General features: G+C 47.8%; 1 protein-coding gene across 12 annotated transcripts in view; it reads right to left on the bottom strand.

The window, feature by feature from the left end:
- Limch1 (LIM and calponin homology domains 1) overlaps positions 1 to 11,680 on the bottom strand; it is a 320,820-nt gene extending 309,140 nt beyond the window's left edge. For 9 of the 12 annotated variants that reach the window (XM_037209070.1, XM_028882266.2, XM_037209072.1 and 6 more), the window contains exon 1: positions 11,476 to 11,680. In XM_037209070.1, the coding sequence (XP_037064965.1) occupies positions 11,476 to 11,571 (96 nt within the window). In that variant the 5' untranslated portion in view covers positions 11,572 to 11,680. The remainder of the gene's footprint in view (positions 1 to 11,475) is intronic. The other 3 variants (XM_028882261.2, XM_028882263.2, XM_028882260.2) reach the window with 2 other exon arrangements.
- Between the last annotated feature and the right edge of the window lie 2,552 nt (positions 11,681 to 14,232).

Genomic DNA, 14,232 nt, shown 5'->3' with positions numbered 1-14,232 from the left:
GAGAATACCCGCCTAGTTAAACACACACACACACACAGACAGACGCACGCACGCACGCGCGCACACACACACTTCTCATAAATGCCCTTCCATGCTTTTTCACACTGATTATCTTGCAATCAGAAGTACTCCAATCTTTCTCTCCTATTAAGAAATAAGAAAGAGTTGGGCACCTGGAATAGGTGAAGGAGGGCACTGAATGTGGCTTAGAGGTGAGGAAGGATAAACATCCTGGAACTTGCCTGCATTTGCCATTAGTTCTAGCCAAGAACTCAGTTCTGTGAGCGCTACCCAAAGCCAAACTCTGGGGAAGGCTACTCTTGAAATGATTCCTCCAGCGCGTATCACCTACCAAAGGGCCCCGAGGTAGGATCACGTTCCAAGTATCCAATCACTGACTGTCTCCGGGCCACACTTAGGTGAACTGCTTTTTTTAAATCACTCTTTACTTAAAAAAAAATCTGCTTCCTGTTAGGGCAGCAACAGCTTCTATTTTCTCTGTCTCAGTAGGGTTCAAGTGCCAATCAAATGATTCTCACTGTCTGGGCACAGACTCTCTGTGGCTGTCGGCCTGGTGGCTAACCCGCCTAGCTAAATAAATGAGGAAGACTTTGATGAAGAACTAATCCTTGTCCATGGGAGCTGTGGAGCTTATCAAATGAGGCAGATCCCATACAACAGACATTCATTATGGTAAAATAGGACAACTTTTCTGAGAGAGGTGAATGCTCTAGGTATAGTGTACCCCAGGAAGCAAGGGATTTGTGGGCTTAACCAACTGGAGAGGATGTCACCCGGGCAGTCATGTTGAAACTCCTAAAGGATTTGTCCCTGGGGAAGTGAGGAAGGGATATCCCAGGGGCCATTCCCTCCTTTCTCCTTAGAATTGAGAATTAGAATCTATGATAGGACTTATGATACCAATGATGATGATGGTGGTGATGATGGTGATGATGATGGTGGTGATGATGGTGATGATGATGATGGTGGTGACAGTGATGATGATGATGTAGAAGGAGGAGGGGGGAAAGGCCTTTCTCCAGCAGCAGCTATGGTACTTAAGTTCTGAGCAATAACAATGAAGCAGGTGTATCAGAAAGAATTTTCTAGAAAGTATCTTACAAGAGACAATTGTAGCCTCCAGTTCCAATTCCTCCAGCCCACTTCCTGGACAGGTGATGTAGTCTGGTATCCATATTGGACCATGAGAAGAAAGCTGACAACCGATGGGACTTCCAAAGAGCATCCCAAATCAGAGGACATCTGTGAGTGGCCACCTAGGATCCTGTGCAAAATTAACTCTGCTTGCACTTGGAAAAGCAGGCAGATTTCTTCCAATCCCTTCTCACATCTGAGTTCAGGGCAAACTCTCCAAACTCCATTTTGCCTGCAAGTTTTAATTCCTAAATCCTGAAATGTAAGTCTCAAGGTCTTCTGTGACATTTCTCCTAGAAAAGGAGTTCTTACTTTCTCTGTGATTTGGATAAAAGGGTCTGGTTGACCATGCCGCTGACTCTCTGAGGAGCCTGCAAATACATGTGTGGAGGCTCGGGCTGCAGCTCAGTGGCAGAACCCTTGCCTAGACTGCCACACTCCAGGTCTGGTGGGCAGCAACACTCAGCCAAAAGGAAGAAACGCGGGAAACATATAAACATATTTAACAACTCCTCGCTCCCTGTCCCTCTCCACACACAGACCTTCACCCTACCCGTAGAGCACTAAGAGTGTTCTATTATAATGCGTGTGTGTGTGTGTGTGTGTGTGTGTGTGTATGTGTTATGTGGTGTGTGTGTACAGTGTGTGTGTGTATGTGTGGTGTGGTATGGTGTGTATGTGTGTGTGTGGTATGTGGTGTGTGTGTACAGTGTGTGTGGTATGTGTGTGTGGTATGTGGTATGTGTGTACAGTGTGTGTGTATGTGTGGTGTGTGTGTGTGTGTGTGTGTGGTGTATGTGTGGTATGTGGTGTGTGTGTGCGTGTGTACAGTATGTGTGTGTCTCCGTGTGTGTGTTACTACTGGAGGTTAAACCTAGGGCCTCTCACACACTAGACAAGTGCTCGATCATTCAGTAACAGTTCCAGCTAAACACAGCACAATCATAATAAAAGCCACAAATCGGCATCAGTCTTACTAACCCTCCTGCTTAGAATCCTACAATGCTCTTGGCTCAAATTTTTCCTTCACTAAGAAAGAACTCTTCCACCTTAACACATCCCCACATGATATTTATTTTAGTTACTTACTTCATTCACCCATTCATTTTTGAAACCTAGTCTTGCCATATTCTAATGCACCCTGGTTCCAAACCTCCAAACCTCCTGCCTCAGCCTCCCAAATGCTAACATTACAGGCTTATAGGAATGCACCACCACACCCAGCTGCTCTTCATCTTTAGAATATATGTAACCTAACTTGTAAGTCGGCACTTATTAGTCTAATTTCCCTCAGTGTGGTTTTCCGGAAGGTAGGAACTGTATGCATTTGTATCATGTAACTCTGGGTCCTGGCACTGGGCCTGGACCACCACTGGAACTCAGTAAACTTCTCTCAGGAAAGGAATTTTTAATCACACTTTCACATGTTGATGCTAATTTTTTTTTTTTTTTTACCATGGTTTATATAAAGAACACTTACAAATGAATGCTGACTGGGCATCCCAACTAATTAATCTTATATTTTAAACCACTTGAGTACTTGCCATTTTTTTATAATTTATTTTTATGTTCATTGGTATTTTGCCTGTATGTATATCTGTGTGAGCCTGTCAGGAACCTTGGAACTGGAGTTACAGACAGTTAGGAGCTGCCATGTGGGTACTGGGAATTGAACCTGGAAGAGCAGTCAGTGATCTTAACTGCTGAACCACCTCTCCAGCCCCAAGTGTTTGATCAGAATAAAATATCCAACTAAAATAAAATAACTGAGTATCATTTGCTAAAAATGTTTTGTAGTGAAGGAAAAGAACAATGTACTCACTGTAATAAACAGGACTTGGTGTGGACTCACATGGGCACAGATAAGTCTGAGGATTTCTCTTTTCTTTTTTCTTCTAAAGTGTTAGGTCAGGGCAATGAAAAAGCCACAGCCCTTCTACCCTGGACCTTTACTCAAAAAGCAAGTGTGGGTGGGTTTTAACTTGGTCCTCTATAATGTAGCTATATACAGGTAATGAGGTAATGGCGGATCTGCCCCTCACACGTAAGGGGGATCAGGAAGACAGACTGCATCTCCTAGTAGCTCCCCACAGTAACTGCTGAGCAGACGGTAGGGCACGGGCTGGCTAGCCTTCCCTACTGGCTACCACTTCATTCTTTACAGCTCAGTGTAGGCTCAAACAGAACGTTCCGCTGGCCGTGCAAGTGTAGCGGGAAAAGGAATCTGCCAAGTGATTTCGTAGGTGTGTGGCAAAAGACCAAGTCACCTGGCCTTTTTCCTGGGGTCAAAGGTGACTGCTTGGGACCCCACAGCTAGTCTGTCAGTGTCCGGTGCCCAAGAACATCGCTCTGGATGTGTTGTTCTCGACTCTGCAGACATGGGAGTTTTTTCCACAGTGGACTTGAATTCCATGACGTCATTCCTCCATGCACAGAGATAGATCTAACATCTCATGTCCTGGCAGAAGCCTTGCCAATATTATGTCATTCTTTTTAAAAAGCACTATTATTTCCCCTGTGTTATCTGGTGACCCTTCCGTTTCAGCTACCATTGTAATGACAGCAAATGACAGCAAAGTCCTCGCGGCCTTTCACTGGCTCATGTGGTTGCACTGAACTCATCCTATGTCCCTGTGTCTCCTTACATCAAACACACAACGGATACTTTCCTTTGCTTGGAATATAAGCACACACATCCTTAAGAACAAGCGAGGAAATGAATTATAAAAATTGCATTGCATGTTTTTTTAAACTCCCAAAGCCGTGAAATATGCTTAAAAAGAACAAATAGTTCTAATAAGAGTAGCTTGGTCCAAAATCAGCTGGGCATGGTGATACACACCCATCCTCCTAGCCAGCACTCCAGAGGCTGAGACCCAAGGACCTGAGTTCAAAGGCAGCTTCGATTATATAGCCCTACCTAAAAATAAACACACATACAAACAAATAAACAACAAACAACAAAAGATCCTTGATGATCAAGACCACAACATAGTGACAAGGTCACCCTGAAACATAGGCAACAGGGATGTCAACCACAGCAAGCTCCCCTAAGGCTCCAGAGTTGTGTATCCAGGCTCTTTAGCTGCCTATGGTGAGACACCGGCCACTGGCAGAGGCTTCCATTCCCCTCTCCGAAGGATCTGCCTCTTGGTTGAACGCAACACCTCCACCTTTCAAAGTTAAAGTCCTGCTCAGAAGAGAAAACTCTCAGATGCAGATGAGGGAGGTGTGGCAAAGATCAAAGAGTCAGTGTGTCGATGGTGCTGGAAAACGCCAGTACTAGCGAAAGATGTTTCCCTCCCCCACACCCCAGACAATCCCATTTGAAGAGCAAACCATACAGACCCCGCAGACAGTGTTTCTTCAGTTGAATTATCTAGGGACCGTGAGGGTGGTGAGGCGTGCTCCCTGTCCATTTGCAAACGCTACCTGCACTTGTAACACACCAACCCTGAAGATAAAGGTGTAAGGAGAGCCAGGACCTCTCTTAGCAGACCTTAAACAGTCCAGAATCTGTCTTCATACCTTTGAAAGGTCAGGTCTGAAGGCAAGCAAGCCAGGGCGCAGCCTCACTCTCTAGCCTGTCTGCCTCAGTAGCACCACCTACTAGGGAACTGTGAGGTGGCCTGTCCACATGAGACCAATCCTGAGTCCTGAGGAGGAAAAATATGAGCTACAGGGAATAGGCTGCTTCCCATTCAGCAGCCGCAGCTGCTGAATCCACATGTTGTCCCCGCGTGAGAGGTGGACCTCTGCAGTGTCACGGACAGTCCTTACAAGAGATGCAGGGTCCTAAATGAGAGAAATATGCAGAATGCGATGGCATGGGCTATGCAATTAAACTGATTAGGAATTAAACTTTCCTGAGTCCTAGAAGCCCAGGTTCCTCACCTATAAATTTTGGATAACTGGAAATATGTTTGTAATATATAATATGTATGTATATGTAACATGTACTAACACATAAAGTATATACGTATACATACAACACATCCTTCTCTATAACATATACTAATATATGGATATTCTAACCTGTATTAACATTTAACGTATATACAAACTATACTAATATATAATATATACATACAGTTGGGAATCTAAGAGACGATGCCATAGATTACTCTCCTATCCGACATTTACCATTTAGTTCTTGGACTAGACCCTTATTCTCCATCTGTAAGGAGTGATAACAACAGCAGTACTTATCATGTAAACATATCATTTGCCCTCTGCCAGGTGTGGTACGCACCTTTAAACCCAGGACTCAGGAGGCAAAAGCAGGTAGATCTCTGTGAGTTTGAAGCCAGTGTAGTCTATACAACAAGTCCCAAGTCAGCCAGGGCTATACAGAAAGATCTTGTCTCAAAAAAAGAGAGAGAGAGAGAGAGAGAGAGAGAGAGAGAGAGAGAGAGAGAGAGAGAGAGAAGGAGAAGGAGAAGGAGAAGGAGAAGGAGAAGGAGAAGGAGAAGGAGAAGGAGAAGGAGAAGGAGAAGGAGAAGGAGAAGGAGAAGGAGAAGGAGAAGGAGAAGGAGAAGAAGGAAAGAAAGAAAAGAATTTGCCCAATGTCAATACACAGTCAACCCTCCATAAATACAGCTTCTCCATCCTAAGCAGTATTAGCATCCTTAGCATGTCGCCTCCTGTCTAAGGCCATCTCATGAGAGAAAAGAAAAGCTCACAATTTCCAGCACTTCAAGATCTGCCTTGTCCCACCTAGCACTGACTGCCACCCATGAAGTCAAAGCCAGATGTGGACATCATAGGTCCTTTGTCATCCATCAATGAAGAGCAGGGTGCTCAGAACGCTGGTTGCTGGAAGCAAATGTCTCCTTCCCCTCCCCCTTCTTAGTGGCCTGCCCATTTAGAGTTTGTTTGATACAATCCGTTTCCAGGGAGACGCTGAGGCAAGAAGAGTCTGCTCCCCCTCCTATCCCACTTCCCCTTTCCCCAGATCTCTGGGACTTCACTGTTCTCCCACCATGTGACAGCATTGTGTCATAGCAGCCCTGTGTACAAACAAGGCAGACTATTTCAATGCCACTCTGAGAAAGACGCTGCTTGCTCTGACATCGACTTTGTCCACCCAGCCAACAAGAGGTTTCTCCCTCTTCATCTCTCATAAGCAAAGCTGGAGAAACATTTGTAAACCTGATCTTCACTGCGACTAAGAAAGAAAAAAAAGATTTAAGAGTCACGGAGTCCTTGCAGAGAACTTGAAGGACTGTACGACTTCCACCACGACATCACCAGTGTCGTAGTTACCGGCCATCAAATGCTAAGGGAACTCAAAGGCTATTCATAAATTTCCCCTCCTGCCAAGCCATACAACGCCATGTGGTATCAGAGCACTAAGACACCTACAAGTGTGTTTAATCTTCAGAATGAGATCTGAATGAAAGTGAAATTTTTTTAAAAAAGCAATTCCCTGTGGCCACAGGAAAATGAAGTTCCCACTCACATGAAACATGCCTTAGGTTACAAATAAGACTGTCCCCATCACCAAAAACCCATGGGCATGCCATGACCCAAGTTAAAGCAATCCAGAGACTTTTCAAACGACGACTGAATTGGGTTGAAATCTTCACAACCTGTTCCAAATCCAAATCAAGTGGAACCCGGCTGAAGGGACATCTGGTCCTCCAGAAAGTGCCTGGCACTTAAGAGAAAAATAAATATTAGAACAGATTAATATTGTTGTGGGTGGAGAGACACATGGGAGAGGAGAACCAGGCATATTAGAATCATCTAACCTGCAAACAAACATCAATATTAGCACAGAAGAAAGGAGGCATCAAAATAGGCCACTACCGGCCAGGCATGGTGGCACACGCCTTTAATTCCAGCACTTTGGAAGCAGAGGCAGGCGGATCTCTGTGAGTTCCAGGACAGCCAAGGCTACACAGAGAAACCTTGTCTTGAAAAAAATAAAAACAGCCACTACCAAGCCAGTCTCCAGTTTAATGTATTGGACTGTCTTCGAGGCAAGAGGCACTGAAGATGCTTCTCAGAGTTTGGTAACAAAAACTACATGCTCAAGTTTGAAGTCCAGCCTAATATTGAGGGGTAACTTTCTAAGTCTTGATGGACTGTGAGGTCACCTCATGAGTGAGCTATCCCAGGCTCTCCTCAGACCCTAAAATCTAACAACAGTAACATGTAGCATCTACTTACTCTCTCTCTAGCCCAAGTATCCAGAATTACTAGACTGAGATAGTGTCAACTCCCGCCTAGACATGGGATTGATCCCCAGCATAAGGAAGTATTAAAATATAGTGAGATAATGAAGTGAAATCAGTAGGTAACTGAATTATATATTGTATATTAGAAACATATGGTTCAGAAGAATTTCTCTCAAACTCGGGCTTAGTGGCAGGCATTGGTGGTATATGACTGTAATCCCAGGAGGACTGAGATTCAAAGTCAGCCTGGGCAAGCCTCAGTCTCAGAGCATCAATATAAGACTAGGATGTCAGGTCAGTTAGCTCACTTGCCCAATTCCTGGTACTGAAACACAAATAAAATCATAAATAAAATAAGATAATAAATGAGTGAAACCAAAACAGAACAAAATCAAATTCAGTTGCTATTAGCAACAGCATCAACAGTGGTAGCAACGATAACAGAAGAATAACAGCAATCATAATATAATATAAATGCTAACTAATACCGTCACTCAAACAGCACCAGGTGCTATTCTGAGTACTTACTTTCTTAACATGCACATGTGGAGTATGTGTGTGTGTTTGTTGTTTGTGTGTGTTCGTGTGTGTGTGTGTGTGTGTGTGTGTGTGTGTGTGTGTGTGCAAGTATTAGTGCAGGTGTGTGTTTGTGTACATGGAACCCCAACATTGATATCAGGAGTCTGCCTGGACCAGCCCCTAACTTATTCTTCCAGGCAGTGTCTCGAAACAGAACCAAGAGCTCACCGCTTACAAGCCAGCTCCCCGGGGATCCCAATGCTGGAACTACAGGTGGGCCAGGGAGGACTCTGAGGATCCAAATCCCAGCCCTCACATTCACCTGGCAAATGCTTTAACCACTGCACCTTATCCGGAGTCCCTATTCTAAGCATTTTCAAATATGTTCACCTATTAAACCCTCCAGCACGCCTGTGAGGTGAGGTGTTATTTAACGTCCTGTTTTACAGATGTTTCAACAATACCCCTTTGTTGTTCTGTTGTTAATTCGAGGTATCTTTCAAAGAAAATATCTGGAAACATAAGGACAGGAAAAGCAGTTTGTCCAAGGTCGCTCAGCTAGAAGTGACAGACCTGGGCCTCCACCCAAGGATTTCCAGCTAGGAAGTTAGGCCTCTTGGCTCCCTGTGCAAGCCTTACTGCCCAGGGCTTGGGAAAAACGAGCTAGAATGGCAATATGATAGGAAGTTAGCCTTGCCTCTGCCTGCTGCTCGTGGATTAATGCTTGCACTTTGCTGTTTCCCCAGGACCCTCCCCAAACCCACAGAAAGGCACTCAGCCTGTTCCCACAACCATGGAAAGTCACTCAAAATGTGCCCCAGCGGTCCCTACCCAGTTGTGACCAAGTCCAGCTTTATTAGCGAGTTCACCTTTAGCATCTAAGTCAGAATCTGCAGGGGGAGGAGGGCAGGGGGAAGAAGGAGCCTGGCTTCTGGGCCACATTTCCTGCCCAATAACAGGGTCTTCAAATAGTCAAGGCTGCAGGCCAAGAAATTCCTGCTAAGAACCTGTATCCGGGAGCTTGCTCCCTGAGCCTTATTAAGAATGTAAATTCTCTGAACAGCCCAGAACTAAGGGTTCTGAAGCCGAGTAGTAGCAAAGTTTGTTTATTAACCTGCTGCACCCACGGGGACGTTTTCTGAAAGGGTAAAATTTCTGACTGCTCAGAAAGAAAAATGAAAAAGAAAAGGCCTGTGGGAAATTTAATCACCAACGGAACAAAAACCGAAAAACAAAGCCCTCCCGATGAGGATGTCGCCGGAGACAACAGGCCCCTAACGGGAGATGCGATCGTCTCCTGATAAGAATCCCCACGGGAAGAGGCTCCCACTAAGAAACGCATTATTGCTATATTAGCCCAGGAATCTTTGTTCGCTGGGCAACTGGGTGCAAAGCCATCTGTTACGGCCCCCGGGGTTCCCGGTTTGCAAACGTGGCATTTACATTTCAAGAGGAATGTGAGGAAAGGGGAGAGGGGTCCTCGAGAAGCTCCCCGCCCCTGCCGAGAACACCTTTTTACGGACTAGGCTGGGAAGGGGAAACTCCCCTTTGGATGAAATACAACTCCGCTGTGGTAAGGAGATAGGCCTGCTTCAATTATGCACACGCAGCGTGCCTGGCAGCCTGGTCCTAAAGCCACACAGGCACACCCCATCAGGGTTTTCACTTTCTTTGACTGGTTTAAAGGGAAAAGTAACAAGAGCGATACTAAACTGTGTTTAGAGCTTCACCTGGCCCTGCTTTCTTAAACCGTCTCTCCCTTTCCTCAAGCCGATATGAAAACTGATGCTCCACCCTGTGCAATGTTTAGCCTGAAATACCACCCAAAAAAAAAAAAAAAAAAAAAAAAAAAAAAAAAAAAAAAAAAAGCTTTTTATATCTTGCTCTTTGGAGGATGCACATACTCCAGAATTCACGGATATGTGCAATTAAGATTTGCATGCTATCCTGTATGGACATTATGCCACAACACACTTCGAAAAGGAGAGCATGTCGGCGTTCCTATCAATGAAAGAAACTGGAAATAAATCACTTGCCTATGAGAACAGAGAGGCTGTTCTTCCTCCTGGACATTCCTTTACCTCCAAAACACAATCAATTTTTCTCCAAGGAATGTTCAAGTTCAAGAACCTGAAAGATAAAAGAGTCCTACAACTCTCCACTACCGCCAGTGCCTACAACCGTCTCCTGTGGGGCCGTGAGCCCCAAGCGCAGAGAGAACACCTGTCCTACTCCAAGCCTTTCAGCCACACATCAAAAATAAGAGGCCAATGTCTTTTTCTCATCTGCTAGTGAGTTATCTGTATTCAAGAGACAGGCCAGCCCCAGCTTTTAGCCACAGTGTCTGGTATACTCTGTTTCCTTAACTCTGTTTTTAAATAGACGTTTCCAAACTCTGAGGCGCGTTTGTATACATGAAGAAGGTTGACCCTGAAAGGTGGCGGCCTGTGGCTAGAGCCTTCCAGCAACCGCCTCTATAGGCGACTCAGCAGGTTTAAATCTGCAGCCCCATACACCAGGTTTAAATCTGCAGCCCCATAGCTCTATCACCCTAACAACAATGGACACCCAGGCTGTCCCGAAGGTGGGGATGGGGTCCCTAAGTGAGAATCTGAGTACTATGAAGTTTATCCTTGCTTGGCCATGACTTAGCCGCGCACACACATCCTCCTTTTAAGAGTCAGGTCAAAGGAGTCATTTGGCCAGATCGACCTCCCACAAAGCAGAAGCAAGCATAATTCCGTTGAAATAGGGATTCCACGAGTGGGTCACCTCCCCCACTCTCGCCCTCCAAGCGTCCTGAGACCAAAGACCAGTCTTTTCGGAATCGCAGGGCTACTAAAGTGCACCTGCAGATAGACATCATGAATCAGGATCACCCTGCGAGCGCTTCCTGGCCTGAGCCGAGAGCTCCAGTGATTTCCTTGGCCTTCAACCGAGCCATTTAAGAAGTGAAATGTGCCAACCTGGCCGGGTATACGGCCTGCTGGAGCCCACCCTGCGGTCTCTGGGGCAGCCAATGGCAGGGTCGCGTGTCTGCGGATAGTGCACTCGCAACTAGGTCTTGCAGGTTCCCCCATGCTATGCTCTGCGCCAGCCTCGCACCTGAACCGGTGCCAGTACACAGGCTAGAGGCTCTCCGATGGGTATGAGCCTCTGAGGAGACACTTCCAACTCCGCTCCGGAAGGGCGAGGAGGGAGGCCAAGAGGTGGAATGTGGAGCAGAGAGCGGGACACCCTGAAATGCGGCTCCCGCAAGGGCTCTGGAAGCCCTAGCCCCTGGCGCGTTTGCAGCGCTTCGGCTCGCACTGCGCTTCCCATGGCAGCGCTTGCAAACCGAGCCGAGATTGCGAGCTCCGCAAGCAGCAGGGATGAAGGCGCAGGGGACCGCCTCCTGCCCCTGGGCACACTGCTAGACCGCAGTGTCCCCCTGTTCACGCCCACCACCCCGGGGGCTCCAACGCCTGGGGATCGCAGTCCGCTGCAGGCCGCGGTGGGTGACCAGGGAAAGCTGGCCACGAAAGTGGAGGTGGGGGAGAGGCTGGACCCGCGATCGCTGCGCGCCAGGCAGCAGCTCGGGGCGCCCTTGCAAGGCCGCCCGTCGCCGCCGGCACCCTACCTCGATCCACTTCTGGGCCTCGGCGAAGGCAGGCTCCGGAGGTGGTTCGGGCTGCAGGGGCTGAAGGGCTTCCAGACCGAGAGCGGGGCAAGCCATCTGCGAAGCCCGGCGAGCAACTGGAGCGCTTGGCCGCCGGGATGAGCACAGCCGCCTCCGCAGGAGCGCGCTCTCCGCCCCTTCCCGCCCGCCGCGCTCGCCCGCCGCCTTCCCCGCCCCCACCGCGCGCAGGTCCCCGAGGACAGCGGCGCGCACTGCCGGAGGACGCCGTGGCCACCTCAGCCTGTGTCGCCGGGCCTGCCGCTCCGTCCCCTCCCCCGGCTAAAAATAACCTGCCAGGAGCGCCGGGCGTCCCTCCCGGCTCACGCAAGGACCGTGGGAGGGACTCGGCCCGCCACCCGGCATGTCCCGCCACAGGCCGGCTTCCTAGGGAAGGGGGGGATCGGGGTGGGGACGCGGATCGGGCTGCACCTGGGTGAAGCGCGGTGGGGAAACCATACTACTACTGCAGCGGGCTGAAGGATTCGCTAGCACCTGCTGCCCCTCCCAACCACAGACCTGCAGCCAGGAGCTTCAGGCCCTGGCTCTGCACCCTTCAGTATCCAGAAGGCACCAGATCTTTCTGTTAAAAAAGAAGGGGACTCCCAGCAAGCTACCTGGGCCCTCGTCTGTTGATGCATTCAAACGACTGATTCAGCTCCTATTTATTTGCCAGCCACCAAGCACTGGGACACGACAACCAACAAACAAAAAGCTCTTAAAATGTGTGCTGGCTAGTTTTATGTCAGCTTGACACACACCTCAATTGAACCTCAACTGAAAAAAAAATGCCTCCATAAACTCTGGTTGTAAAGTATTTTCTTAATTGTTGATTGATAAGGGAGGGCCCAGCCCATTGTGGGTGGTGCCATCCCTGGGCTGGTTGTCCTAGGTTCTGTAAGAAAGCAGGCTGAGGAAGTCAGAAAGCAGCCCCCTTCTCCATGGCCTCTACATCAGCTCTTGCCTCCAGGTTCCTGCCCTGCTTGAGTTCCTGACGTCCTTCAACGAAGAACTATGATGTGGAAGTGTACGCCAAATAAACGCTTTCCTCCCTAAGTTGCTTTGGTCATGGTGTTTCATCCCAGCAGTAGTAACCCTAACTAAGACACAATTTGAAGACTGGGCCTTCAAGAGATGCACATTTAGACTGGGATATAGCTCATTTGGTAGAGTGCTTACCCAGCATGCATGAGACCCTGGTTTCTGTTCCCAGCACTGGGTACAAGTGGTTGTGGAAGCACAAACCTGTAATCCCAGCACTCAGGAGGTGGATGAAGGCAGAAGCTCAAAAATCCAAGGTCATCCTTTGCACACAGTGAGTGTGAAGCCAGCCTGGGCTATAGGAGACACCCCTTTCTGTATATATTTCCACTATATATTCACGATATAGATATTCCCATGGGGCACAGACAATAAACATGCAAATCAAAAGATGTGTGTAGAATGTGGTATCTGCTAAGATAAGAGGAGATGGCCTATGTTAAGGAACGTGCTAGCTGATTTTTAATAGCCTGCTCATGTTGCTCCAGAAATGGGGGGAGGAGGGGAGGCAAGCATGCTGGCAGAGGTCTAGAGGAGAGAGAATTGGACAAAGAAATAGGGAATTTATTCTGTCTCCCTAGGCCATGGGGATTGGCCCCACTACTCTGAAGCAACAGAGATCTCTCTCTCCTCTGTGGGTCCTGCCTTCTCTTGTCCCATCCCTCCCCCAGCCCCAGTAAATTCCTCTGATACTATCTGGTTTCCCGCCCATGCCCAGTTCTGTCCAGTCACCCCTTACCTTTGCTCAGTCACTTCAATTGTGGCTCAGTAAGCTCATGGTATGATGTGACAAAACTTTGCCTGGGGTGTGGCGGTATTATGTTCCCCGAAATATTATGCACTCTAATAAACTTATCTGGGGTCAGAGAACAGAACAGCCACAATATTAAACATAGAGGATAGGCAGTGGTAGCACATGCCTTTAGTCCTAGCATTCCAGAGGCAGAGATCCGCCTGGATCTCTGTGAGTTCAAGGCCACACTGGAAACAGACAAGTGTGGTGACTCACACCTTTAATCCCATAAAGTAACGGCAGGAGGCAGAAAGGTACTTAAGGCATGAGGATGAGGAACTAGAGCCTTTTTAAGCTTTTAGGTTTTTGAGCAACAGCTGAGATTCATTCTGGATGAGGACTGAGAGGCTTCCAGTCTGAGGAAACAGGATCAGCTGAGGAATTGGCAAGGTGAGGTGGCTGTGGCTTGTTCTGCTCCTCTGATCTTCCAGCATTCACCCTAATACCTGGCTCCTGGGTTTGTTTTTTATTATTAAGAACTTTTAAGATCCGTGCTACACTGGGGAGACACAACCCACATAGTCTACTCACCCCAGATATGGATTCCATGACAGACAGGATATAACCAAAGTCCAACTTGGTAAGCCAGTGGGTTTTACTGGGGTTACTTACAGGAATATAGGTGAGGGGTTACTTACGGTTGCAGAAATGACTCAAAGAGAGCTGTATCACCAAGGCTCACCCCAACATGGGAGACAGCTCCCAAAGGTGGGAACCTGGAGCACACTGCACAGCGTGCAAGCAGCTCAACAGGTTGGAGAGTATTCCAGACGCCTCCCTCACTTGGTCTAAACCAGGCAGCTCTGCTGGTCTCGGCTTCTTCCAGGCAGTTGGTCTCAGTCTAAGAATCTTCTTGGCAGCTTGTCTCTCATCTTCTGTGGGTCGGG

Source organism: Peromyscus leucopus, chromosome 10, assembly GCF_004664715.2.
Source record: "Peromyscus leucopus breed LL Stock chromosome 10, UCI_PerLeu_2.1, whole genome shotgun sequence".
Lineage (NCBI taxonomy): Eukaryota > Metazoa > Chordata > Mammalia > Rodentia > Cricetidae > Peromyscus > Peromyscus leucopus.
This window is presented reverse-complemented; position numbering and strand designations above follow the sequence as displayed.